Genomic DNA, 21,545 nt, shown 5'->3' with positions numbered 1-21,545 from the left:
CCCTTTTAACAGGGAAAAACAGGAGAAACCTCAGGGTGAGCAACAGAGGAGGGATCCCTCACCCAAGACGGACAGACGTGCAATAGATGTTGTTACAGACAAGAAAACAGTTTACAGTTTGTCACAGAATGTGCGGAATATGGAAATGTTAACCCATGGCGATTGGCCATTCACGCGGCTTTGTTCTTGGTTTCGGCCAATCATCTTATAAGCACATGGCTAATTATCAGCTTTCAACCAATCGCACTGTTTTAATGTGTGTGTGTGAAAGTTATTTTCTTTAGTTCATTTTCGTTTCTTTTGGATTTTTTTTTACAACAATGTATCAATATAATATTGTTTTCGTTTCATTTCGTTATAAAAATCAATCCCTTTTCTTTGAAACAATGAGATTGAGCAGCTAAAACTCAATAAACTCAACCATGGCTTGTCTTATTGTTAATCTGAACGCACATGTATAAAGGGCAGAGTCAAGGCAGCAGATAAATCACAAAACATCAACGCGTCCGTGAGCGCAGCGCACCTCCTCTTCTCCTGTGAAGAAGAAGAGAAAAAATAACCCCATGGTCCGACCTGACCCAGTTATTTAATGTTTAGGTTTATTTAGAAGAAGTCTGATTATGACTGCTGTTCTGGATCAGATTATTTGCTCATAATTCGGGTTATTTTCAAACAGTGGCCAAACAACAGATCAATTAATTATTATAGACTATATTTTCCATTTTTGCTAAGCGGTTTGTTCTGAATTAAATAAAAGCCTGTCCCATACAGCCGCGTGTGTTACGCCGTGTTTTGTTGATGCTATCATCTTTGCCTTGCGCAGATGATCCTTCATAATTAAAAATAAAAAGTCCAGGCCGGCTGCATGGCTGACGGTGTCACTTTGTATCGGCCGCGTCTTCTATCGAGGGAAAGTTATTTATCCTATGTTTTATCGCCCAGCCCCAAAGTGACACAGACCCGTTCATTCACAAGAAATCATCCAGCTGCACTCTCAAACAAGGTGCGGAGTGAGAAATCTGCGGCACTACTGCACAGTACTGTAGTTGGCTCATTTTAAAAACACATCTTGGAGATGACGAGACAGATGACCGAAAAAAGAGAGTGAGACGTGGGCTATAGTCTACTGTAGCTGCCGTCGTTACATTTTGTCATTGAAAAACTAGGCTACTATATTATTTACTGTCTGCAGCTAGTTCTCCTTTCATCCTCTTGTATTCTGTATCATGAACAGCGCCACTCCTAATCGCGGCGATATGTGATACATAATCATCAAGTCATAAAGCAAGACAGGCTTTATCATATTACAATAGTTTCTGTGATTTAGGCAGTGTATACAGTAGTTAGTTCTAGTTTAATAGCCTAGAGTTTAAGCTGTGGATTACTGCACAGATCACTGAGTCATCCGCCTGTCGTCCTCCGTTCTCACAGATGCCACCTGGCGGTTGTTTTGGCACATTGGGGCTTTTCATTAAAACCTCTTGTCTCGCCAAAGAAAAAAAATGCATGAGTCTTGTGCCGTCTCGCGTGGACCACGCGTGAAGTCCGCAAATTTGAACCAGTAACATCTGTACATACATATAAAAAGTGGCTCAGCGTATCAGGCTTCACTCTTCAGAGCAGCTTCAACAAAAAATATTTACATACAACACAATAACACAATCAGGTGTTTTCTTTATAAACAAAAAGTTTGATTTTCATTAAACATGAGACAGAATAATAAAAAAAACTTGTCATTTAATTGGTCTACTCAGTTTGATTGACAGGACAGATGATCAGAGGGGCAGAGTTTTCACCTCCTTGATTATCACAGGGATTGAAGTGTGGGTGTAGTTTGTCAGTGAAGCAGCAGCCAGTAAAGGAGTAGATGAGAGCTGCAGCATCTACGTCATAAAAGGAGACCAGACCCTCCTCATAATCCACAAACACCCCCACCTTCTCAGGACCAGACATCAGACTGAGATCAATTGGGGGGTCAGCAGCAGCTTTGTACTCATTTCCATTTTCCAACCATATCGTCCAGTAACCATTCTGAGGAATCTCTGTGACGTCTCCCTTCCTGTCAATCGACTCTCTGGCCACTCCCACATCCCACTCAATTTTTCCTTTGACCTGAACCTCAAAGTAGAATCTGCCTGAAGAGAAACTCTGTTTACCTAAGACACTGAACCAATGAGAAAATCTCTCTGGGTTGTCTGGGAGTTCCTTCTCTTCATCACCATAATGAACTTGTTTTCCATCATCAGACAGGATGAGCCAGGGATTCGCTGTATCAGGATCCAGAGTCACATCCACTGCAAACTGCTGGACCTTCTTCATCTTCATCTTCATCTTCCCCATCTGTCCTCGGAGCGTCTCCTGCAGCTGAGACACAGCTCTCACCACAGTCCCCTCATATGATGGTGGACGGACTCTGACCTGTGTCCAGTCCTTGGTGGGTGGAGCAGCTTTCAGGGATGGGAAGCTTTGGAGGAGGTGGAGGTGGTCTTCAGAGAGTGAGAGCTGCTTCACCTCAGTGCTTCTCTTCTCCAGCTCAGAGATTTCCTGTTCCAGCTCTGTGATGAAGTCTTCAGCCTGTTTCTCTGAGCTTTTCTGTTTCTCTTTGATCTCCTTGATGAGCTGCTTCAGGCCTCTGTCAACAGACTCCTTCAGAGCAGTGAAGACCTCAACACCTTCTGCTTTCTCTCTGTCTGCAGCAGCTTTACTGATCTTCACTGACTGTTTCATCTCCTCAATCTTCAGTCGTCTCTTCTGGATCATCTGCTGAGTTTCAGCCTCTGTCTTCTGCAGCTCTGCCTTCTTTCCTTCATATCCTTCTCTCAGAGGAACAAACTCATGAGTCTTGTGGTCTAAAACAGAGCAGAGCATGCAGACACATGTCTGGTCGGTCTGACAGAACAGCTCCAGAGGTTTATCGTGCTTCCTACACATCCTGTCCTCCAGGTTCTCCACAGGCTCCATCAGCTGATGTCTCCTCAGACGTGACACTGTCAGATGAGGCTCCAGGTGAGTCTCACAGTAGGAGGCCAGACACACCAGGCAGGACTTCAGGGCCTTCAGTTTGGTTCCAGTGCAGACGTCACAGGGAACTTCTCCTGGTTTGGAAACTTGTTGCTCTGAGCTGCTGCTGCTGGTTTTCTGTTGAGCTTCACGTCTGAACTGAGCAACAACTTCAGAGATGAACCTGTTGATCTCAAGTTGAGGCCTTGTTTCAAAAACCCTCTTACAGATGGGACACTGACACCTGTCGCTAACGTCCCAGTGCTGAGTGATGCAGCTCTGACAGAAGTTGTGTCCACATGATGTGGTGACTGGATCAGTGAAGACATCCAGACAGATGGAGCACAGGAACTGATCTTCAGACCTCAGGTGACCAGCAGCAGACATGTCTACACACTGAGGGAGAGAAAACAAACACATGAGTTTAAAATAATGTGAAGGTACGGTTGGAGATCTTTTTGACTGATTTGCTTGAAATCTTCTTCACAACCTGATTGCAATCGTTTAATTAAAAATTTTTTCACAAAAATGTATCGCCTCTGCAGAGCGACCCAATACTGTCTGGCGTAGTGGCCGGCTTCACCTTGATGTCAAACCAACACTGAACAAGCATTTCCTGTTACTGTGCTCTTGAGGCGTGGCTTTGGAGAGAAGTCCGAGGAAAGGGGCTTGGACTTTTGAGTTCTCTATTTTCAAAATGTGGCCTGCTCAAAAACTTTCTAGGATCTCCTAGCCTACCTTGGTTCTCTAACTTGGGGGCGAGGCTGACTCGTATAAACATTTATCCTTCACAGAGAGTCTGAAACATTGTTTGTGCTTACTAAAAACTATTTTTTTGCTTGTGTGTGCATATGTATTATGTGTTGGTATATTCACACAGACATTTATCATGTAAAAATCACTCTGATATCTCAAATTTATATTTATTTTTTTAATAACTCTGCAGAAAGAACCTTTTTTTTTTTTAAACACCTGCTCTGTCTATTAAACACCTGATAATCTGATATTTACTGTTTTGAAAGCTGCACTTAGTGAAGGACACTGTATTTCCTCTGCTGCTTCACAATAAAAGTTTTAAGCTCTTACTGTGAAAGAGCAGCAGGAAGTAGAGAGTAGTGCAGCTGTAGCAGGTGATAACTTGACGGCTCTAAAACCAGGAAATGAGGTGAAGCGTAGAGAGAAGCTGAGAGTTATAAAAGTCCTGAGCAGAGACACAGTTTAAAGTGGACTATAGTGTCTCTGTGGACAAACAGCCTCAGGTCTGTTGTGAGCCAGTTCACTAGAGTCAGTGTGACATGAAGAGAGTGAAGCTTCAGTTGAGTAGAGATGAAGCTCAGTGTTAAAGCTGCTGCTCACACAGTGAATATGATGAGCTGTACTCACCAGTGTTTGGTAGAGACTCTGCTGTGTTGCTGACAAACTCCTGATGGACTCACTTTGACTTTCTGTCTCCTCTCAGTCCTCGACCTCTCACTCTTTAGGTTTCACTTCTGCACTGTGACGTTGAGCCTCTCTCTGTTTCCTTGTGGCTCCTCCTCCTCCCACTGCAGCTCTGTGTGTCTGTGCTTTTATCGTGAAACAGCAGCGTTTCAGTATTTGTCAGAACATTTCACAGGCTTGTTGTAAACCAATCTGCATAATGTCTCAGTAGAAGAGTCACAAATACATCAGATCAAATTAGTGGTGGGACTCGTTTTAAAAAATCATCTAATTTATTAGAGGCATTTTCTAATTAATTAACCACATTTTAATTGCAAATTATTATTTGACGCAAGATGGGACATTTTTCAATTAAAACTGATTTTGTAGATGTGTGAACCAATCAATAGACATACCTATAGCTTTAGAATGTCATCATACCTTTCCAAAATCTTGATCTCTTGTCACGTTACAGCCTAGAAATTAAAATAAATCCAATCAAACACTTTTGAGCTGCATATACACAATATAACCCTCCTTATCAAAGTGAAAATAACATTTAGTTCATTTTTAATGAGTTGTAAATATCAACATTATTGGTCATACAGCCTGAAATCAAAGGGGTATGATGATTTTATATGTTATGTTAGTGTTATGTATGTGACTGGTAAAAGAAAGCATTTCCAGCAGGAAATGCGTGTGATCGTGAACGCTGAATTTTTTTTTTTTTTTTTTTCCTAGTGAATGAAATACACTTCGTTAAAAACCATTGGTTTGTTTAAAAAAAAAGAAAAAAGGCAAAGACAGTCACTGTGTTCGTGTATCGTCATCATATGTCCAGATCTGTATCATGCAGCCACGCCCTCGTCTCTGGTCCTACTTGGAAGAGGCCTACCTCTGATGGTGGTCTGTGCAGGGGACAGGTGGTGATCATGTGGTCAGCAGTCTGCTCAGGCTCACCGCACTCACATGCTGCGCTGTCCACTAGGCCCCACTTCTTCATAGAGGATTTAAAACAGCAGACCCCTGTACGTACTGTAGTCGGTTCAAGAGGGTCCATTGCCTGCGGGGTAGATCTTCTCCTTTAATGCCATCTCTAGGGTCCTGGATATACTGGCATTTTCTAATTAATTAACCACATTTTAATTGCATATTATGCAACATTTGTCAATTCAAACTGATTTTGTAGATGACTGAACCAATCAATAGACATACCTAGCTTTAGAAAGTCATCATACTTTTCCAAAATCTTGATTTTGTCACGTTACAGCCTGGAAATTAAAATAAATCCAATCTAATACTTTTGAGCTGCATACACACAATATAACCTCCTTATCAAAGTGTTACATATCATTTAGTTCATTTTTAATGAGTTGTAAAAATCAACGTTATTGGTCATACAGCCTGAAATCAAAGGGGTATGATGACTTTCTATAGACACTGTATGTTTGTCAGTGTTATGTATGTGACCGGTTGAAAGAAAGCATTTCCTGCAGGAAATGCGTGTGATTGTGACAGCAGCTGAACGCTAAACTGGAGTTTTTTTGTTTTGTTTTTTCCTATGAATGAAATATGTTTTGTTAAAAAAACAGTGGTTTGTTTTTAAAAAAAAAAAAAGGCGAAGACAGTCACAACAGACAATAAAACATAGATATGTTTTTATTTTTAAAAATAAATCTTTTTATTAGTGTTATACATTTAATTTCCAAAAAGAATGATTCATTTCCATTGATGAGACAGTTTTACAGTGATTGGGTTCCACGTACATAATATGACATGCAATTAAGGAAAAAATAGCAAAATAACTTATATTTTACATTCTTAACCTCTGCACCCTGAAATTATTTTCACCCTGAATTAAAAAGAAAGACCCTCTTGATTCTGTTGTAGGAAGCTTAATAAAAATTCATTCCCTTTTCAGTTTGTCCCTTTTTATTTATACTTATTCTACTGTTAATTTTTTCCCTCATTTCCTTCACAATTGTGTTGTCATCATCGGTCTATGTCCACGTCGTCACCGGACACGGTCACATCATCAGCAAACCAGCGAACATCACCAAACGTGTTGGTTGTTGGCACATGTGGCCAAACTTAAAGGAAGTCTGCAAGGTGCTAAACCTCAGTCACTGTGGTGGTGGGAAAGGTTGTAATGTGTTTGTTTTTTTTTTGTTTTTTTACATCTCATGCCTTCTAACTTTACCTTTTTAATAGCGAGCAGGCAGTAAGTAACACAGCTGAGTGAGATCGCAGTGACTCCATGGATGCCATAACGATATCAGTTAACATTTCAACGTAATCTAGTGCAAATGCCAAAAAAGACTGGAATGTATTGAAAGAGTTTCTCTTCACAGTAACAGTTGTGCTGACAACGGGAGCCGACCGTAATCTCAATGTCCACTGGACGGAAATGTAAACGTGGTTATGAAGACAAACTTCTTAACGTTTCATCTTGGTAAAACATTTGCTGAGTAAGAAATGTTAAGAAAAAGGCAAAAGTTATGGCATCGTTAGGACAATAAAGTTTAAAGGGAAGTTTTTATCCTAAAATATTCTCTCCACCTGAGTCATTGCATGTCATACAGTTATATTTAATAAGTAAACTAATTAGTCATGAAAAATGGAGAATATTTGCTTTTATATTACTTTTTCTCAGATCTCTGAATGTTTCTTTACATATCAACCAATTTAAAGTCTACTATCGTAAATACAGCAGTAATAGCAATAAAAAAAACTGTACACAAAAAAAAAAACGCCAACGGTGTAGTGCCTGTGGAGCAAATGCAGAATTCCTTTTTGTTATGAGACAAGCCGGCCAGGCGCTCAACCCCATCTCCTGAACGGCACACTATGTAAAGAGGATGAGGTTGTTTATCTCTGATACGCTGCACCACTGGCCCCATCTAGTGGCCAAACAAAGACGTAGATTAGCTAAACAAAACTTATTCTGACAACCAAATGAGACAGAATTTTTACTCTGAGTGAACCCTCATCACACAAATAAGCTTTGAGAGTCTTCTTCTTCGACTACTTCTTCCTATTATTCTTCTTATAAAGATTTATGTTGTCACTCATAATATTGTCTGTTTATCTGTATGTATGAAGATATAAGTTTATGACATATATAAAAGGCAGTAGAAGCATATATGCTGTATTTTTAGTCTGATTTTTCATATGACCAAAGATGTTGTGACCAGGTTTAATGTAAGAAATATGGTCTATTATACAAAATGCATATTGAAACTACAAATGTAACATTCTAAAAAGACTGAACTAATAAAAATTATATATTAGCAGGCCTACTTCCTATATGCTACTATAATATATGTTTTTTCTTTTTGTCCTTTATGGGAAAATAATTTTGGACCCGAATGTTTTCATACAATTACACAAATATGTACATATTAATCTGTCTTTAAAAGATTCCATATATAATGTCATCATGTGTTTTTATGTACAACCATCATATTTGTGTGTTTGACTCTTCACTGTTGACTTCACTTCATATCTCTGACTCCACCTGTTTCTACTGGACTTTACTTTCTGTTTCCCCCCCCCCCCCCCCCCCCCCCAAGAGAGTCATAGTCATTTAATTGGTCCACTTGGTTTGATTGACAGGACAGATGATCAGAGGGGCAGAGTTTTTACCTCCATCATTAGGAAAGGGATTGAAGAGTGGGTGTAGTTTGTCAGTGAAGCAGCAGCCAGTGAAGGAGTAGATGAGAGCTGCAGCATCTACGTCATAAAAGGAGACCAGACCCTCCTCATAATCCACAAACACCCCCACCTTCTCAGGACCAGACCTCAGACTGAGATGGACTGGGGGGTCAACACCAGCTAAGTGCTTATTTCCATCACTGTAACATATCGCCCAGTAACCATCCTCAGGACTCAGTGTAATCAATCTCTTCCTGTTGATCGACTTTCTGGCCACTCCCACAATACACGCAGTTTTTCCTTTGACCTGAACCTCAAAGTAAAATCTGCCTGAAGAGAAACTCTGTTTACCTAAGACATGGTACCAAGTAGAAAATCTATGTGGGTTGTTTGGGAGATTCTTCCTCACGTCACCATAATGAACTTGTTTTCCATCATCAGACAGGATGAGATTAGGATATGCTGTGTCAGGATCCAGAGTCACATCCACTGCAAACTGCTGGACCCTCTTCACCTCAGCCTTCATCTTCATCTCCTCCATCATCTTCTCCATCTGTCCACGGAGCGTCTCCTGCAGCTGAGACACAGCTCTCACCACAGTCCCCTCATATGATGGTGGACGGACTCTGACCTGTGTCCAGTCCTTGGTGGGTGGAGCAGCTTTCAGGGATGGGAAGCTTTGGAGGAGGTGGAGGTGGTCTTCAGAGAGTGAGAGCTGCTCCACCTCAGTGCTTCTCTTCTCCAGCTCAGAGATTTCCTGTTCCAGCTCTGTGATGAAGTCTTCAGCCTGTTTCTCTGAGCTTTTCTGTTTCTCTTCGATCTCCTTGATGAGCTGCTTCAGGCCTCTGTCAACAGACTCCTTCAGAGCAGTGAAGACCTCAACACCTTCTGCTTTCTCTCTGTCTGCAGCAGCTTTACTGAACTTCACCGACTGTTTCATCTCCTCAATCTTCAGTCGTCTCTTCTGGATCATCTGCTGAGTTTCAGCCTTTGTCTTCTGCAGCTCTGCCTTCTTTCCTTCATATTCTTCTCTCAGAGGAACAAACTCATGAGTCTTGTGGTCTAAAACAGAGCAGAGCATGCAGACACATGTCTGGTCGGTCTGACAGAACAGCTCCAGAGGTTTATCGTGCTTCCTACACATCCTGTCCTCCAGGTTCTCCACAGGCTCCATCAGCTGATGTCTCCTCAGACCTGACAGTGTCAGATGAGGCTCCAGGTGAGTCTCACAGTAGGAGGCCAGACACACCAGGCAGGACTTCAGGGCCTTCAGTCTGGTTCCAGTGCAGAGGTCACAGGGAACTTCTCCTGGTTTGGAAACTTGTTGCTCTGAGCTGCTGCTGCTGGTTTTCTGTTGAGCTTCACGTCTGAACTGAGCCACCATCTCAGAGATGAACCTGTTGATCTCGAGCTGAGGCCTTGTTTCAAAAACCCTCTTACACATTGGACACTGACACCTGTCACTAACGTCCCAGTGCTGAGTGATGCAGCTCTGACAGAAGTTGTGTCCACATGATGTGGTGACTGGATCAGTGAAGACATCCAGACAGATGGAGCACAGGAACTGATCTTCAGACCTCAGGTGACCAGCAGCAGACATGTCTACACACCGAGGGAGGGAAAACAAACACATGAGTTTAAAATAATGTGAAGGTAGGGTTGGAGATCTTTTTGACTGATTTGCTTGAAATCTTCTTCACAACCTGATTGCAATCGATTAATTAAAAACTTTTTCACAAAAATGAAAAAACTCAGTCAACTTTGGAACGAACAATCCTGTAAAAAAAAACATCCAAGCTTTTCGTGCACTAATTTCACGCATTCTCAGAGTATTCAACACGTTACACTGCAGGAAAGACAACAGGTAGGTGGCAGTGTACCTCTAAGCTGGATGCTGTTTGGTTTATTATGATGTCAGTTTTTTTCTGACCCATATATGAGCAATAAGAAAAAGTTGGCAAAATGATAATGATGCTGCGCATTGAAGCCCCAATACACATGGCAGTATCGCGGAAAGCCACATTGTACAAGGTATTGCCTCTGCAGAGCGACCCAATACTGTCTGGCGTAGTGGCCGGCTTCACCTTGATGTCAAACCAACACTGAACAAGCATTTCCTGTTACTGTGCTCTTGAGGCGTGGCTTTGGAGAGAAGTCCGAGGAAAGGGGCTTGGACTTTTGAGTTGTCTATTTTCAAAATGTGGCCTGCTCAAAAACTTTCTAGGATCTCCTAGCCTACCTTGGTTCTCTAACTTGGGGGCGAGGCTGACTCGTATAAACATTTATCCTTCACAGAGAGTCTGAAACATTGTTTGTGCTTACTAAAAACAATTGTGTGTGCATATGTATTATGTGTTGGTATATTCACACAGACATTTATCATGTAAAAATCACTCTGATATCTCAAATTTATATTTATTTTTTTAATAACTCTGCAGAAAGAACCTTTTTTTTTTTTTAAACACCTGCTCTGTCTATTAAACACCTGATAATCTGATATTTACTGTTTTGAAAGCTGCACTTAGTGAAGGACACTGTATTTCCTCTGGCTGCTTCACAATAAAAGTTTTAAGCTCTTACTGTGAAAGAGCAGCAGGAAGTAGAGAGTAGTGCAGCTGTAGCAGGTGATAACTTGACGGCTCTAAAACCAGGAAATGCGGTGAAGTGTAGAGAGAAGCTTAGAGTTATAAAAGTCCTGAGCAGAGACACAGAGACAGTTTAAAGTGGACTATAGTGTCTCTGTGGACAAACAGCCTCAGGTCTGTTGTGAGCCAGTTCACTAGAGTCAGTGTGACATGAAGAGAGTGAAGCTTCAGCTGAGTAGAGATGAAGCTCAGTGTTAAAGCTGCTGCTCACACAGTGAATATGATGAGCTGTACTCACCAGTGTTTGGTAGAGACTCTGCTGTGTTGCTGACAAACTCCTGATGGACTCACTTTGACTTTCTGTCTCCTCTCAGTCCTCGATCTCTCACTTCTTTAGGTTTCACTTCTGTGACGTTGAGCCTCTTCCTGTTTCCTGTGTTGCTCCTCCTCCCTCTGTAGCTCTGTGTGTCTGTGCTTTTATTGTGAAACAGTATTTTGTCAGAACATTTCACAGGCTTGTTGTAAATCAGTCTGCATAATGTCTCAGTAGAAGAGTCACAAATACATCAGATCAAATTAGTGGTGGGACACATTTAAAAAAAATCATCTAATTTATTAGAGGCATTTTCTAATTAATTAACCACATTTTAATTGCATATTATTATTTGACACAAGATGAAACATTTTTCAATTCAAACTGATTTTGTAGATGTGTGAACCAATCAATAGACATTCCTATAGCTTTAGAAAGTCCTCATACCTTTCCAAAATCTTGATCTCTTGTCACGTTACAGCCTGGAAATTAAAATAAATCCAATCTAACACTTTTGAACTGCATATACACAATATAACCCTCCTTATCAAAGTGAAAATAACATTTAGTTCATTTTTAATGAGTTGTAAATATCAACATTATTGGTCATACAGCCTGAAATTAAAGGGGTATGATGACTTTATATATGTTATGTATTTGACTGGTAAAAGAAAGCATTTCCAACAGGAAATGCGTGTGATCGTGAAAGCAACCGCTAAATTTGTTTTGTTTTGTTTGTTCCTAGTGAATGAAATACACTTCGTTAAAAACCATTGGTTTGTTTTAAAAAAAAACCTCAAAGTAAAATCTGCCTGAAGATAAACTCTGTTTTCCTAAGACATGGAACCAAGCAGTAAATCTCTGTGGGTTGTCTGGGAGTTTCTTCCTAACATCACCACAGTGAACTTTTTTTCCATCATCAGACAGGATGAGCCAGGGGTTTGCTGTATCAGGATCCAGAGTCACATCCACTGCAAACTGCTGGACCCTCTTCACCTCAACCTCCATCATCTTCTTCATCTGTCCACGGAGTGTCTCCTGCAGCTGAGACACAGCTCTCACCACAGTCCTCTCATATGATGGTGGACGGACTCTGACCCGTGTCCAGTCCTTGGTGGGTGGAGCAGCTTTCAGGGATGGGAAGCTTTGGAGGAGGTGGAGGTGGTCTTCAGAGAGTGAGAGCTGCTCCACCTCAGTGCTTCTGTTCTCCAGCTCAGAGATTTCCTGTTCCAGCTCTGTGATGAAGTCTTCAGCCTGTTTCTCTGAGCTTTTCTGTTTCTCTTCGATCTCCTTGATGAGCTGCTTCAGGCCTCTGTCAACAGACTCCTTCAGAGCAGTGAAGACCTCAACACCTTCTGCTTTCTCTCTGTCTGCAGCAGCTTTACTGATCTTCACTGACTGTTTCATCTCCTCAATCTTCAGTCGTCTCTTCTGGATCATCTGCTGAGTTTCAGCCTCTGTCTTCTGCAGCTCTGCCTTCTTTCCTTCATATTCTTCTCTCAGAGGAACAAACTCATGAGTCTTGTGGTCTAAAACAGAGCAGAGCATGCAGACACATGTCTGGTCGGTCTGACAGAACAGCTCCAGAGGTTTATCGTGCTTCCTACACATCCTGTCCTCCAGGTTCTCCACAGGCTCCATCAGCTGATGTCTCCTCAGACCTGACAGTGTCAGATGAGGCTCCAGGTGAGTCTCACAGTAGGAGGCCAGACACACCAGGCAGGACTTCAGGGCCTTCAGTCTGGTTCCAGTGCAGACGTCACAGGGAACTTCTCCTGGTTTGGAAACTTTCTCTGAGCTGCTGCTGCTGGTTTTCTGTTGAGCTTCACGTCTGAACTGAGCCACCATCTCAGAGATGAACCTGTTGATCTCAAGCTGAGGCCTTGTTTCAAAACTCCTCTTACAGATGGGACACTGACACCTGACACTAACGTCCCAGTGCTGAGTGATGCAGCTCTGACAGAAGTTGTGTCCACATGTTGTGGCGACTGGATCAGTGAAGACATCCAGACAGATGGAGCACAGGAACTGATCTTCAGACCTCAGGTGACCAGCAGCAGACATGTCTACACACTGAGGGAGACAAAACAAACACATGAGTTTAAAATAATGTGAAGGTAGGGTTGGAGATCTTTTTGACTGATTTGCTTGAAATCTTCTTCACAACCTGATTGCAATCGATTAATTAAAAACTTTTTCACAAAAATGAAAAAACTCAGTCAACTGTGGAACGGACAATCCTGTAAAAACAACATCCAATCTTTGCTTTTCGTGCACTAATTTCACGCATTCTCAGAGTATTCAACATGTTACACTGTAGGAAAGACAACAGGTAGGTGGCAGTGTACCTCTAAGCTGGATGCTGTTTGGTTTATTATGATGTCAGTTTTTTTCTGACCCATATATGAGCAATAAGAAAAAGTTGGCAAAATGATAATGATGCTGTGCATTGAAGCCCCAATACACACGGCAGTATCGCGGAAAGCCACATTGCTCACATTGGGTTGTTCCACAAGGTATTGCCTTTGCAGAGCGACCCAATAATGTCTGGCGTAGTGGGGCTTCACCTTGATGTCAAACCAACACTGAACAAGCATTTCCTGTTACTGTGCTCTTGAGGCGTGGCTTTGGAGAGAAGTCTGCGGAAAGGGGCTTGGACTTTTGAGTTCTCTATTTTCAAAATGTGGCCTGCTCAAAAACTTTCTAGGATCTCCTAGCCTACCTTGGTTCTCTAACTTGGGGGCGGGGCTGACTCGTATAAACATTTATCCTTAACACAGAGTCTGAAACTTTTGGTTGTGCTGTTCTAAAATTAGATTATTAAACACCTGCTGATGTTCTGTCATTTAACACCACCTTGTGCTTTCCCAATCCAATAAATTTGAAGTATAAAAGACCAATCAGAGAAGAGGAAGTTAAGACCAAACTAACCAATCACTGACCTCCCGAGCTGTTAATTAAGAAGAAGAACTGGCAGACTAGAGCTGCTTCAATATTATCATTTGATCAAGATTGTCATTACAACTAGAAAAAGCATTTCCAAGAATGGAAATGGTGTGACTGCTGAAAGCAGCTGAACGCTGTTGCAGAATTAGCAAATAGCGCAAGCAGTGATCACCATACAAATGTTTGACCAAGGTCGGAATCGAACCCACAACTTCATGGTCAGTAGACTTCCACTCTTCCTCTAGGCCACAGTGCACACACAGTTGCAGAGACTGTTGTCTGTTAATGATCTGCACTCTGTCTCACTCTGAAGTTAACGACCCCAAAGCTGCACCTGTTGGAAACACTGTCAACATCAAGAAAGCTTGAGAGTCAAGCTTGAATGACTTAGAATGAAAATTTCTGTGAATTTCAGGCTGAGAGCAGCAGTTTCAACATGAAGCAAGTTATCAGAAGTCAACAGAGGACGACTAGTTAAATGCCGAAGAAAATGGCCAACAGAAGAACAATAGTGTCACACTATTGTTCTTCTGTTGGCTATTTTCTTCGGCATTTAACTAGTCCTTCATACTTTGTGCTATTTCAACAATTCTCACATCAAAATGTTCAGCCTTTTCGGGACAGGTGTGCTATTACTTTTCTCTTTTCAACTATTCATACTTTTTGCAATATTCAACTATTTCTCTTTCCCCATAGAGAATGCATTGGAACAGTCTTGAAACTCTTCAAATCTTCTTCAACCTCTCTTCTCCACAACTCTGTCTGTAGTCCAGTTGGTAAGGTGGCCGCTTGCCAACCCCAAGGTCACTAGTTCGAATCCAGGCTGAGCAATCTTGTTATGTGATGTTGAATTCTGCTCCCCTGCCCCACCCTCAATTGGTTACAGGTGTTCGTTAAGAGAGGCATTAATTGCTACTGCCACTCTTGGTGTGGCTAATTTCTGCACTTTCCTTACTTTTTTTTTTAAGCAGAAGCCAGTGATCCTCTTATTAAAGGTTTTCTTTGCCCCTCACATACTGTCTCTGTCTGTAGCCTAGTGGTTAGCTTGCTGGGCTGGAGATCTGAAGGTTGCTGGTTCAAATCTTGCCTCAACAACAATTATAGTGAATTATTTTCCCAGTCGTCCTCTGTTGACTTCTGATAACTTGCTTCATGTTGAAACTGCTGCTCTCAACCTGAAATTCACAGAAATTTTCATTCTAAGTCATTCAAGCTTGACTCTCAAGCTTTCTTGGTGTTGACACAGTGTGTTTCCAACAGTGTGTTTCCACCGTTTGCATCACATCATCATATTACAATGGCAACATGCCTATGTGCGTGCTCTCTGTGGCGAAGCGGCAGAGTAAACGTTTATTGAGCATGAGGTTGTGGGTTTGATTACTGGTCCAAATCTTGCCTCAACAACAATTATAGTGAATTATTTTCCCAGTCGTCCTCTGTTGACTTCTGATAACTTGCTTCATGTTGAAACTGCTGCTCTCAGCCTGAAATTCACAGAAATTTTCATTCTAAGTCATTCAAGCTTGACTCTCAAGCTTTCTTGATGTTGACAGTGTTTCTTCAGAGTGAGACAGAGTGCAGATCATTAACAGACAACAGTCTCTGCAACTGTGTGTGCACTGTGGCCTAGAGGCAGAGCGGAAGTCTACTGACCATGAGGTTATGGGTTCGCTTCCGACATTGGTCAAACATTTGTATGGTGATCACTGCTTGCACTATTTGCTAATTCTGCAACAGCTTTCAGCAGTCACACCATTTCCATTCTTGGAAATGCTTTTTCTAGTTATTTTTAATAACTCTGCAGAAAGAACCTTTTTTTGTTTTGAAACACTTGGTCTGTCTATTAAACACCTGAAAATCTGATATTTCCTGTTTTGAAAGCTGCACTTAGTGACAAGGACACTGTATTTAGGGTCCGGGCAGCTAAGCTGCCGGGAACCTATTGTATTTCTAGGAATTCTTCTTCTTCTTCTTCTTTCTTTCTTCTTCCAAGGAAGTCATACTTCCCATGGGGGAAAACTCACCAAACTTTGCACAAAGGTCCAGTCCCATGCCAGATTCACTCAACTCCAAGGACATGTGCCCCCCCCTCCTAGGGGGGGCACAATAAGCGTTTAAATTTAAAAACTTAAAAAATTCCTACCAAACCAACGGTAGATGCTACAGTGTTGAAATTTCACCACAATGTAGCCTCAATACTGCTGAAACTTTTGTCCACTTAAACTCATTACAAATTATGAAGTCCATCACTCTGTTTTTTTCAATAACTGTAAAACTTTTAAAATGTATCTCCTCCCACAATTTTTGCTCAATTGTCACCAAACTTGCTACAGAGCATCTCCAGACCGTCCTCCACAAAACTTGTTTCTCGGATTTTTGATTAAGCAAAAATTGAGCCTACAGTGCACGAAAACGTTTGACTGTAAACACTACTGTAAACATATACCATCAAATTCCTGCTAAATACATTTTCAATCTTCCTGAAAAAAAAGAGAATATTTTGGAGTCATGGTTGATGAAGTTTGGCAAATATCAGAATTTTATCTCAAAAACTGAATTTTCTTGAACATTTTGAATTCTGCTCTCATGGGAACAACTGCAGTCAATGTGAGAGTGGAATTTTTAAACATCATATTTTCTCTTATGAAGCAAAACACTAATCATTAAAAACAAATCGTCAACATTTTCATGCTGTCAAGATGCAATTTATGTATTATCAGATTTTTGTTTAGATAACAGAATTTCTGACATTTTGACCATTTCATCACAACAGCTGCCCGGGCACTGACTCACCTGAGTGGATAAATAAAGCTACACAGCAGGTCTCACTACCAGCTAATTAGCTCAGCGAGTTAAGAGCTGGTTCTTGGTGTCAGAGGTTGTGAGTTCGAGACCCAGCAAGGGTGATGATGATGATGATGACCGATAGAAATGTCAGATGTCCTCAACATGAAACACAAGACAATTATCCTAATGGTGGCATCACAGCAAGCCTCTAAATTTAAAAATCCAAATAGCTTGGACTGGACCATGTGCGAAGGCTCCTAACATTTTACCTCAAAAACTGATTTTTCCGTTTACTGTGGTTTCAAATCTGCCTGCGCGACAGTGAATGGCTTACTCAATTTGTGAAGCCACTGTTGAACTGCCACTTGTCAATTAGCTCAGTGCGATAGACAACAGTCTTTGGTTCCCGAGGTTGTGGGTTCAATCCTCAACTGGTGCAAATTGAACAATATAAGGTCAACTGTCCTGTCTTCCAATTCTCCTGTTTGTTACTCAAAATTAGCCCGGACCCGACCCATTGCTGCGCAGCAGCTATAATTCCTCTTGCTGCTTCACAATAAATGATTTAAGCCCTAACTGTGAAAGAGCAGCAGGAAGTAGAGAGTAATGCAGCTGTAGCAGGTTGATAACTTGACGGCTCTAAAACCAGGAAATGAGGTGAAGCGTAGAGAGAAGCTGAGAGTTATAAAAGTCCTGAGCAGAGACACAGAGACAGTTTAAAGTGGACTATAGTGTCTCTGTGGACAAACAGCCAGGTCTGTTGTGAGCCAGTTCACTGGAGTCAGTGTGACATGAAGAGTAGAGATGAAGCTCAGTGTTAAAGCTGCTGCTCACACAGTGAATATGATGAGCTGTACTCACCAGAGTTTGGTAGAGACTCTGCTGTGTTGCTGACAAACTCCTGATGGACTCACTTTGACTTTCTGTCTCGTCTCAGTCCTCGATCTCTCACTCTTTAGGTTTCACTTCTGCACTGTGACGTTGAGCCTCTCCCTGTTTCCTGTGTTGCTCCTCCTCCTCCCTCTGCAGCTCTGTGTGCCTGTGCTTTTATTGTGAAACAGCAGCGTTTCAGTATTTGTCAGAACATTTCACAGGCTTGTTGTAAATCAATCTGCATAATGTCTCAGTAGAAGAGTCACAAATACATCAGATCAAATTAGTGGTGGGACTCGTTTTAAAAAATCATCTAATTTATTAGAGGCATTTTCTAATTAATTAACCACATTTTAATTGCATATTATTATTTGACACAAGATGCAACATTTTTCAATTCAAACTGATTTTGTAGATGTGTGAACCAATCAATAGACATACCTATAGCTTTAGAAAGTCCTCATACCTTTCCAAAATCTTGATCTTTTGTCACGTTACAGCCTGGAAATGAAAATAAATCCAATCTAACACTTTTGAGCTGCATATACACAATATAACCCTCCTTATCAAAGTGTAAAATAATATTTAGTTCATTTTTAATGAGTTGGAAATATCAGCATTATTGGTCAGCCTGAAATCAAAGGGGTATGATGATTTTATATGTTATCTTAGTGTTATGTATGTGACTGGTAAAAGAAAGCATTTCCAGCAGGAAATGCGTGTGATCGTGAACGCTGAATTTTTTTTGTTTTGTTTTTTCCTAGTGAATGAAATACACTTCGTTAAAAACCATTGGTTTGTTTAAAAAAAAAAAAGGCAAAGAGAATCACTGTGTTCGTGTATCGTCGTCATCATATGTCCAGATCTGTATCATGCAGCCATGCCCTCGTCTCTGGTCCTACTTGGAAGAGGCCTTCCTCTGATGGTGCAGGGGACAGGTGGTGATGATGTGGTCGGCAGTCTGCTCAGGCTCACCGCACTCACATGCTGCGCTGTCCACTAGGCCCCACTTCTTCATAGAGGATTTAAAACAGCAGACCCCCGTACGTAGTCGGTTCAAGAGGGTCCATTGCCTGCGGGGTAGATCTTCTCCTTTAATGCCATCTCTAGGGTCCTGGATATACTGGCATTTTCTAATTAATTAACCACATTTTAATTGCATATTAATATTTCACACAAGATGCAACATTTGTCAATTCAAACTGATTTTGTAGATGACTGAACCAATCAATAGACATAGCTTAAGAAAGTCATCATACCTTTCCAAAATCTTGATTTTGTCACGTTACAGCCTGGAAATTAAAATAAATCCAATCTAATACTTTTGAGCTGCGTATACACAATATAACCTCCTTATCAAAGTGTTAAAGCCGAACTATGCAGGATTTCGGCTGTAATTATTGTGGTTCAGAGACACTGTGATGGTTGAGAAACTGGCTGAAAACCGCACTTGCAAGATCAGTCGTCCGTCTCGGTGTTACAAATCTCGTCAATGGATAGAACTATCGCGAGAAACTGCCTTACGGCAGTACGAGATAAGAACGCAGATGACGTCATGCATGTCATGAATCGTGATTGGTTTGAGTTGGGAAAGTCGGAGGAAACCATGGAAACACGGAATGTTTGTAGCCTACTGTACTGACTTGTGGCTACACGGAGCTAATGCTAACACAGACACACACCATGGATCTTTTATAAGATAATGTAATACATCATGACACACACACACACGCCTTTGCGTTTTGGAACCTTTATTCCCGTGTGTGTATGTCTGTGTCTTTGTGCCTGTGTGTTGCCGTGTTAGCTTTAGCTCCGTGTTAGCATTAGCTCCGTGTTAGCAGGGCTTAGCAAACACCGCTCTCTACCTTCAGCAGCTTCCAATGTAAACACAAGCACATGTAGGGGGTGGAGGAGGTGGTGGCGGCGAGTTTTTTTTTTTTTTTTTTTTTTACGACAGTGACATGTGCCTCCCAGAACTGTGGGGGAGCTCCGGAGAGGGAAAAAAAGAGAAACCAGCGAAGGAGCGAGCTATTTCCGGCCGACTTGCATAGTTCTGCTTTAAATAACATTTAGTTCATTTTTAACTCATTGAGTGCCGCGCTCCTTTCCAAAGTTTTAGTCAAGTGTACCGGCAATTTAGACCATTTTTGACGATTTTTGTAGAGCCACAGTGTATTCTATATGTGGCTCAATTGAAAGGTTTAACTTAATGCTTCAAGTGGCCACAAACCGTTTGTTTCTACGTGCCTCCATTCCTGAGAAAACTCAAGCTAAACATGGCTGGGTTTCACCAAAATCCCTCCTTTTTTTCTAGAAAAGGAGATAGAGCGTCTTTTATGAAAGGTGCTCTGTTTGTGTCTGTCGCTCTTCTGACACTCGCATTTCTGGATCAAAGGGCTCGTATAAGATAAATATATACAACAATTGTTGTTCTATTCACAAAACCACCATCGGGGGCGGGGGGGGGGCGCCACTAAACAACAATAACACAGACGCACCGTGCCGTGTCACAGCCTCTCGCCGCGGAACGTGAGGGTCTGTCGGCCACAGCGGCTCCGGAACACCGGTCCCGCCGGTGGTCGCGGTCCTTCTGTGGTACGGGTCGGTGATGCCGGTCTGCTTTGACCCAGCGACCATCAGATTTTACCGCGGGAGGACTTTGGAGAGGACACGGTGTTGCTCCAGATGAAGACCGGGCGGGACTGTCGGCTGAGAGCTTCCTGTTTCTGCTCCGAGCAGCTCGAGCTGCTGGAGCCTCGCGGGTGAGAGCAGAGCAGCAGCGCAGGTGAGAGCAGAGCATCTGCGCTGCATCCACATGCAGAACTCCGTTTGCAGAAGCCGAGTTATGATAAAAAACTTCAAGATCATGAGTTGTCATGAGACTTTGATCGTCATCTATTTCAGTTCTCCTCGTCGTAGAGTCCCCAAATTTACATATAATGTGTATTAAAGTGTCTATTTTCATAATTAAAAAAAAAGCAAAAAACGAAAAATCTCGTTTTTGGCACTCAATGCATGGGAACGAAAAACGAGAAATTACGTGGTTGGCACTCAATGAGTTAATGAGTTGTAAAAATCAACATTATTGGTCATACAGCCTGAAATCAAAGGGGTATGATGACTTTCTATAGACACTGTATGTTTGTCAGTGTTATGTATGTGACTGGTAAAAGAAAGCATTTCCTGCAGGAAATGCGTGTGATTGTGAAAGCAGCTGAACGCTAAACTGGAGTTTTTTTGTTTTGTTTTTTCCTATGAATGAAATATGTTTTGTTAAAAACCAGTGGTTTGTTTAAAAAAAAAGGCAAAGACAGTCACAACAGACAATAAAACAGACGTTTTTATTTTTTTTAATAAATCTTTTTATTAGTGTTATGCATTTAATTTCCAAAAAGAATGATTCATTTCCACTGATGAGACAGTTTTACAGTGATTGGGTTCCACGTACAGTATATGACATGCAATTAAGGAAAAAATAGCAAAAGAACTTATATTTTACATTCTTAACCTCTGCACCCTGAAATTATTTTCACCCTGAATTAAAAAGAAAGACCCTCTTGATTCTGTCGTAGGAAGTTGAATAAAAATCCATTCCCTTTTTCAGTTTGTCCCTTTTTATTTATACTTATTCTACTGTTAATTGTTTCCCTCATTTCCTTCACAATTGTGTTGCCATCATCGGTCTACGTCCACGTCGTCACCGGACACGGTCACATCATCAGCAAACCAGCGAACATCACCAAACGTGTTGGTTGTTGGCACATGTGGCCAAACTTAAAGGAAGTCTGCAAGGTACTAAACCTCAGTCACTGTGGTGGTGGGAAAGGTTGTAATGTGTTTTTGTTTTGTTTTTTTGTTTTTTTTACATCTCATGCCTTCTAACTATACAGTTTTAATAGCGAGCAGGCAGTAAGTAACACAGCTGAGTGAGATCGCAGTGACTCCATGGATGCCATAACGATGTCAGT

General features: G+C 41.5%; 2 protein-coding genes across 2 annotated transcripts; both read right to left on the bottom strand.

The window, feature by feature from the left end:
- Nucleotides 1-1,746: 1,746 nt before the first annotated feature.
- LOC310993125 (E3 ubiquitin-protein ligase TRIM21-like) lies at nt 1,747-4,520 on the bottom strand (the record flags this gene model as incomplete). Its single annotated transcript, XM_083981430.1, has 2 exons — nt 4,384-4,520; nt 1,747-3,396 (listed from the first exon to the last, which is right to left on the bottom strand). The coding sequence occupies exon 2, from the start codon at nt 3,385-3,387 to the stop codon at nt 1,747-1,749; it is 1,641 nt and encodes a 546-aa protein (XP_083837556.1). The 5' UTR covers nt 3,388-3,396; nt 4,384-4,520.
- A 3,485-nt stretch (nt 4,521-8,005) lies between these two features.
- Nucleotides 8,006-17,702, bottom strand: LOC310992947 (uncharacterized protein; the record flags this gene model as incomplete). The annotated part of the gene is made up of 3 exons (XM_083981175.1): nt 17,566-17,702; nt 11,878-13,044; nt 8,006-9,673 (listed from the first exon to the last, which is right to left on the bottom strand). Exons 2-3 carry the CDS (start codon nt 13,033-13,035, stop codon nt 8,006-8,008), a joined length of 2,826 nt encoding a protein of 941 aa, XP_083837301.1. The 5' UTR covers nt 13,036-13,044; nt 17,566-17,702.
- Between the last annotated feature and the right edge of the window lie 3,843 nt (nt 17,703-21,545).

The sequence above is a fragment of the Trachurus trachurus genome, assembly GCF_905171665.1.
Source record: "Trachurus trachurus genome assembly, chromosome: 10".
Classification (NCBI taxonomy): Eukaryota; Metazoa; Chordata; class Actinopteri; order Carangiformes; family Carangidae; genus Trachurus; species Trachurus trachurus.
The sequence above is the reverse complement of the archived record's forward strand: the minus strand, read 5'-3'. Positions and strand labels throughout refer to the sequence as shown.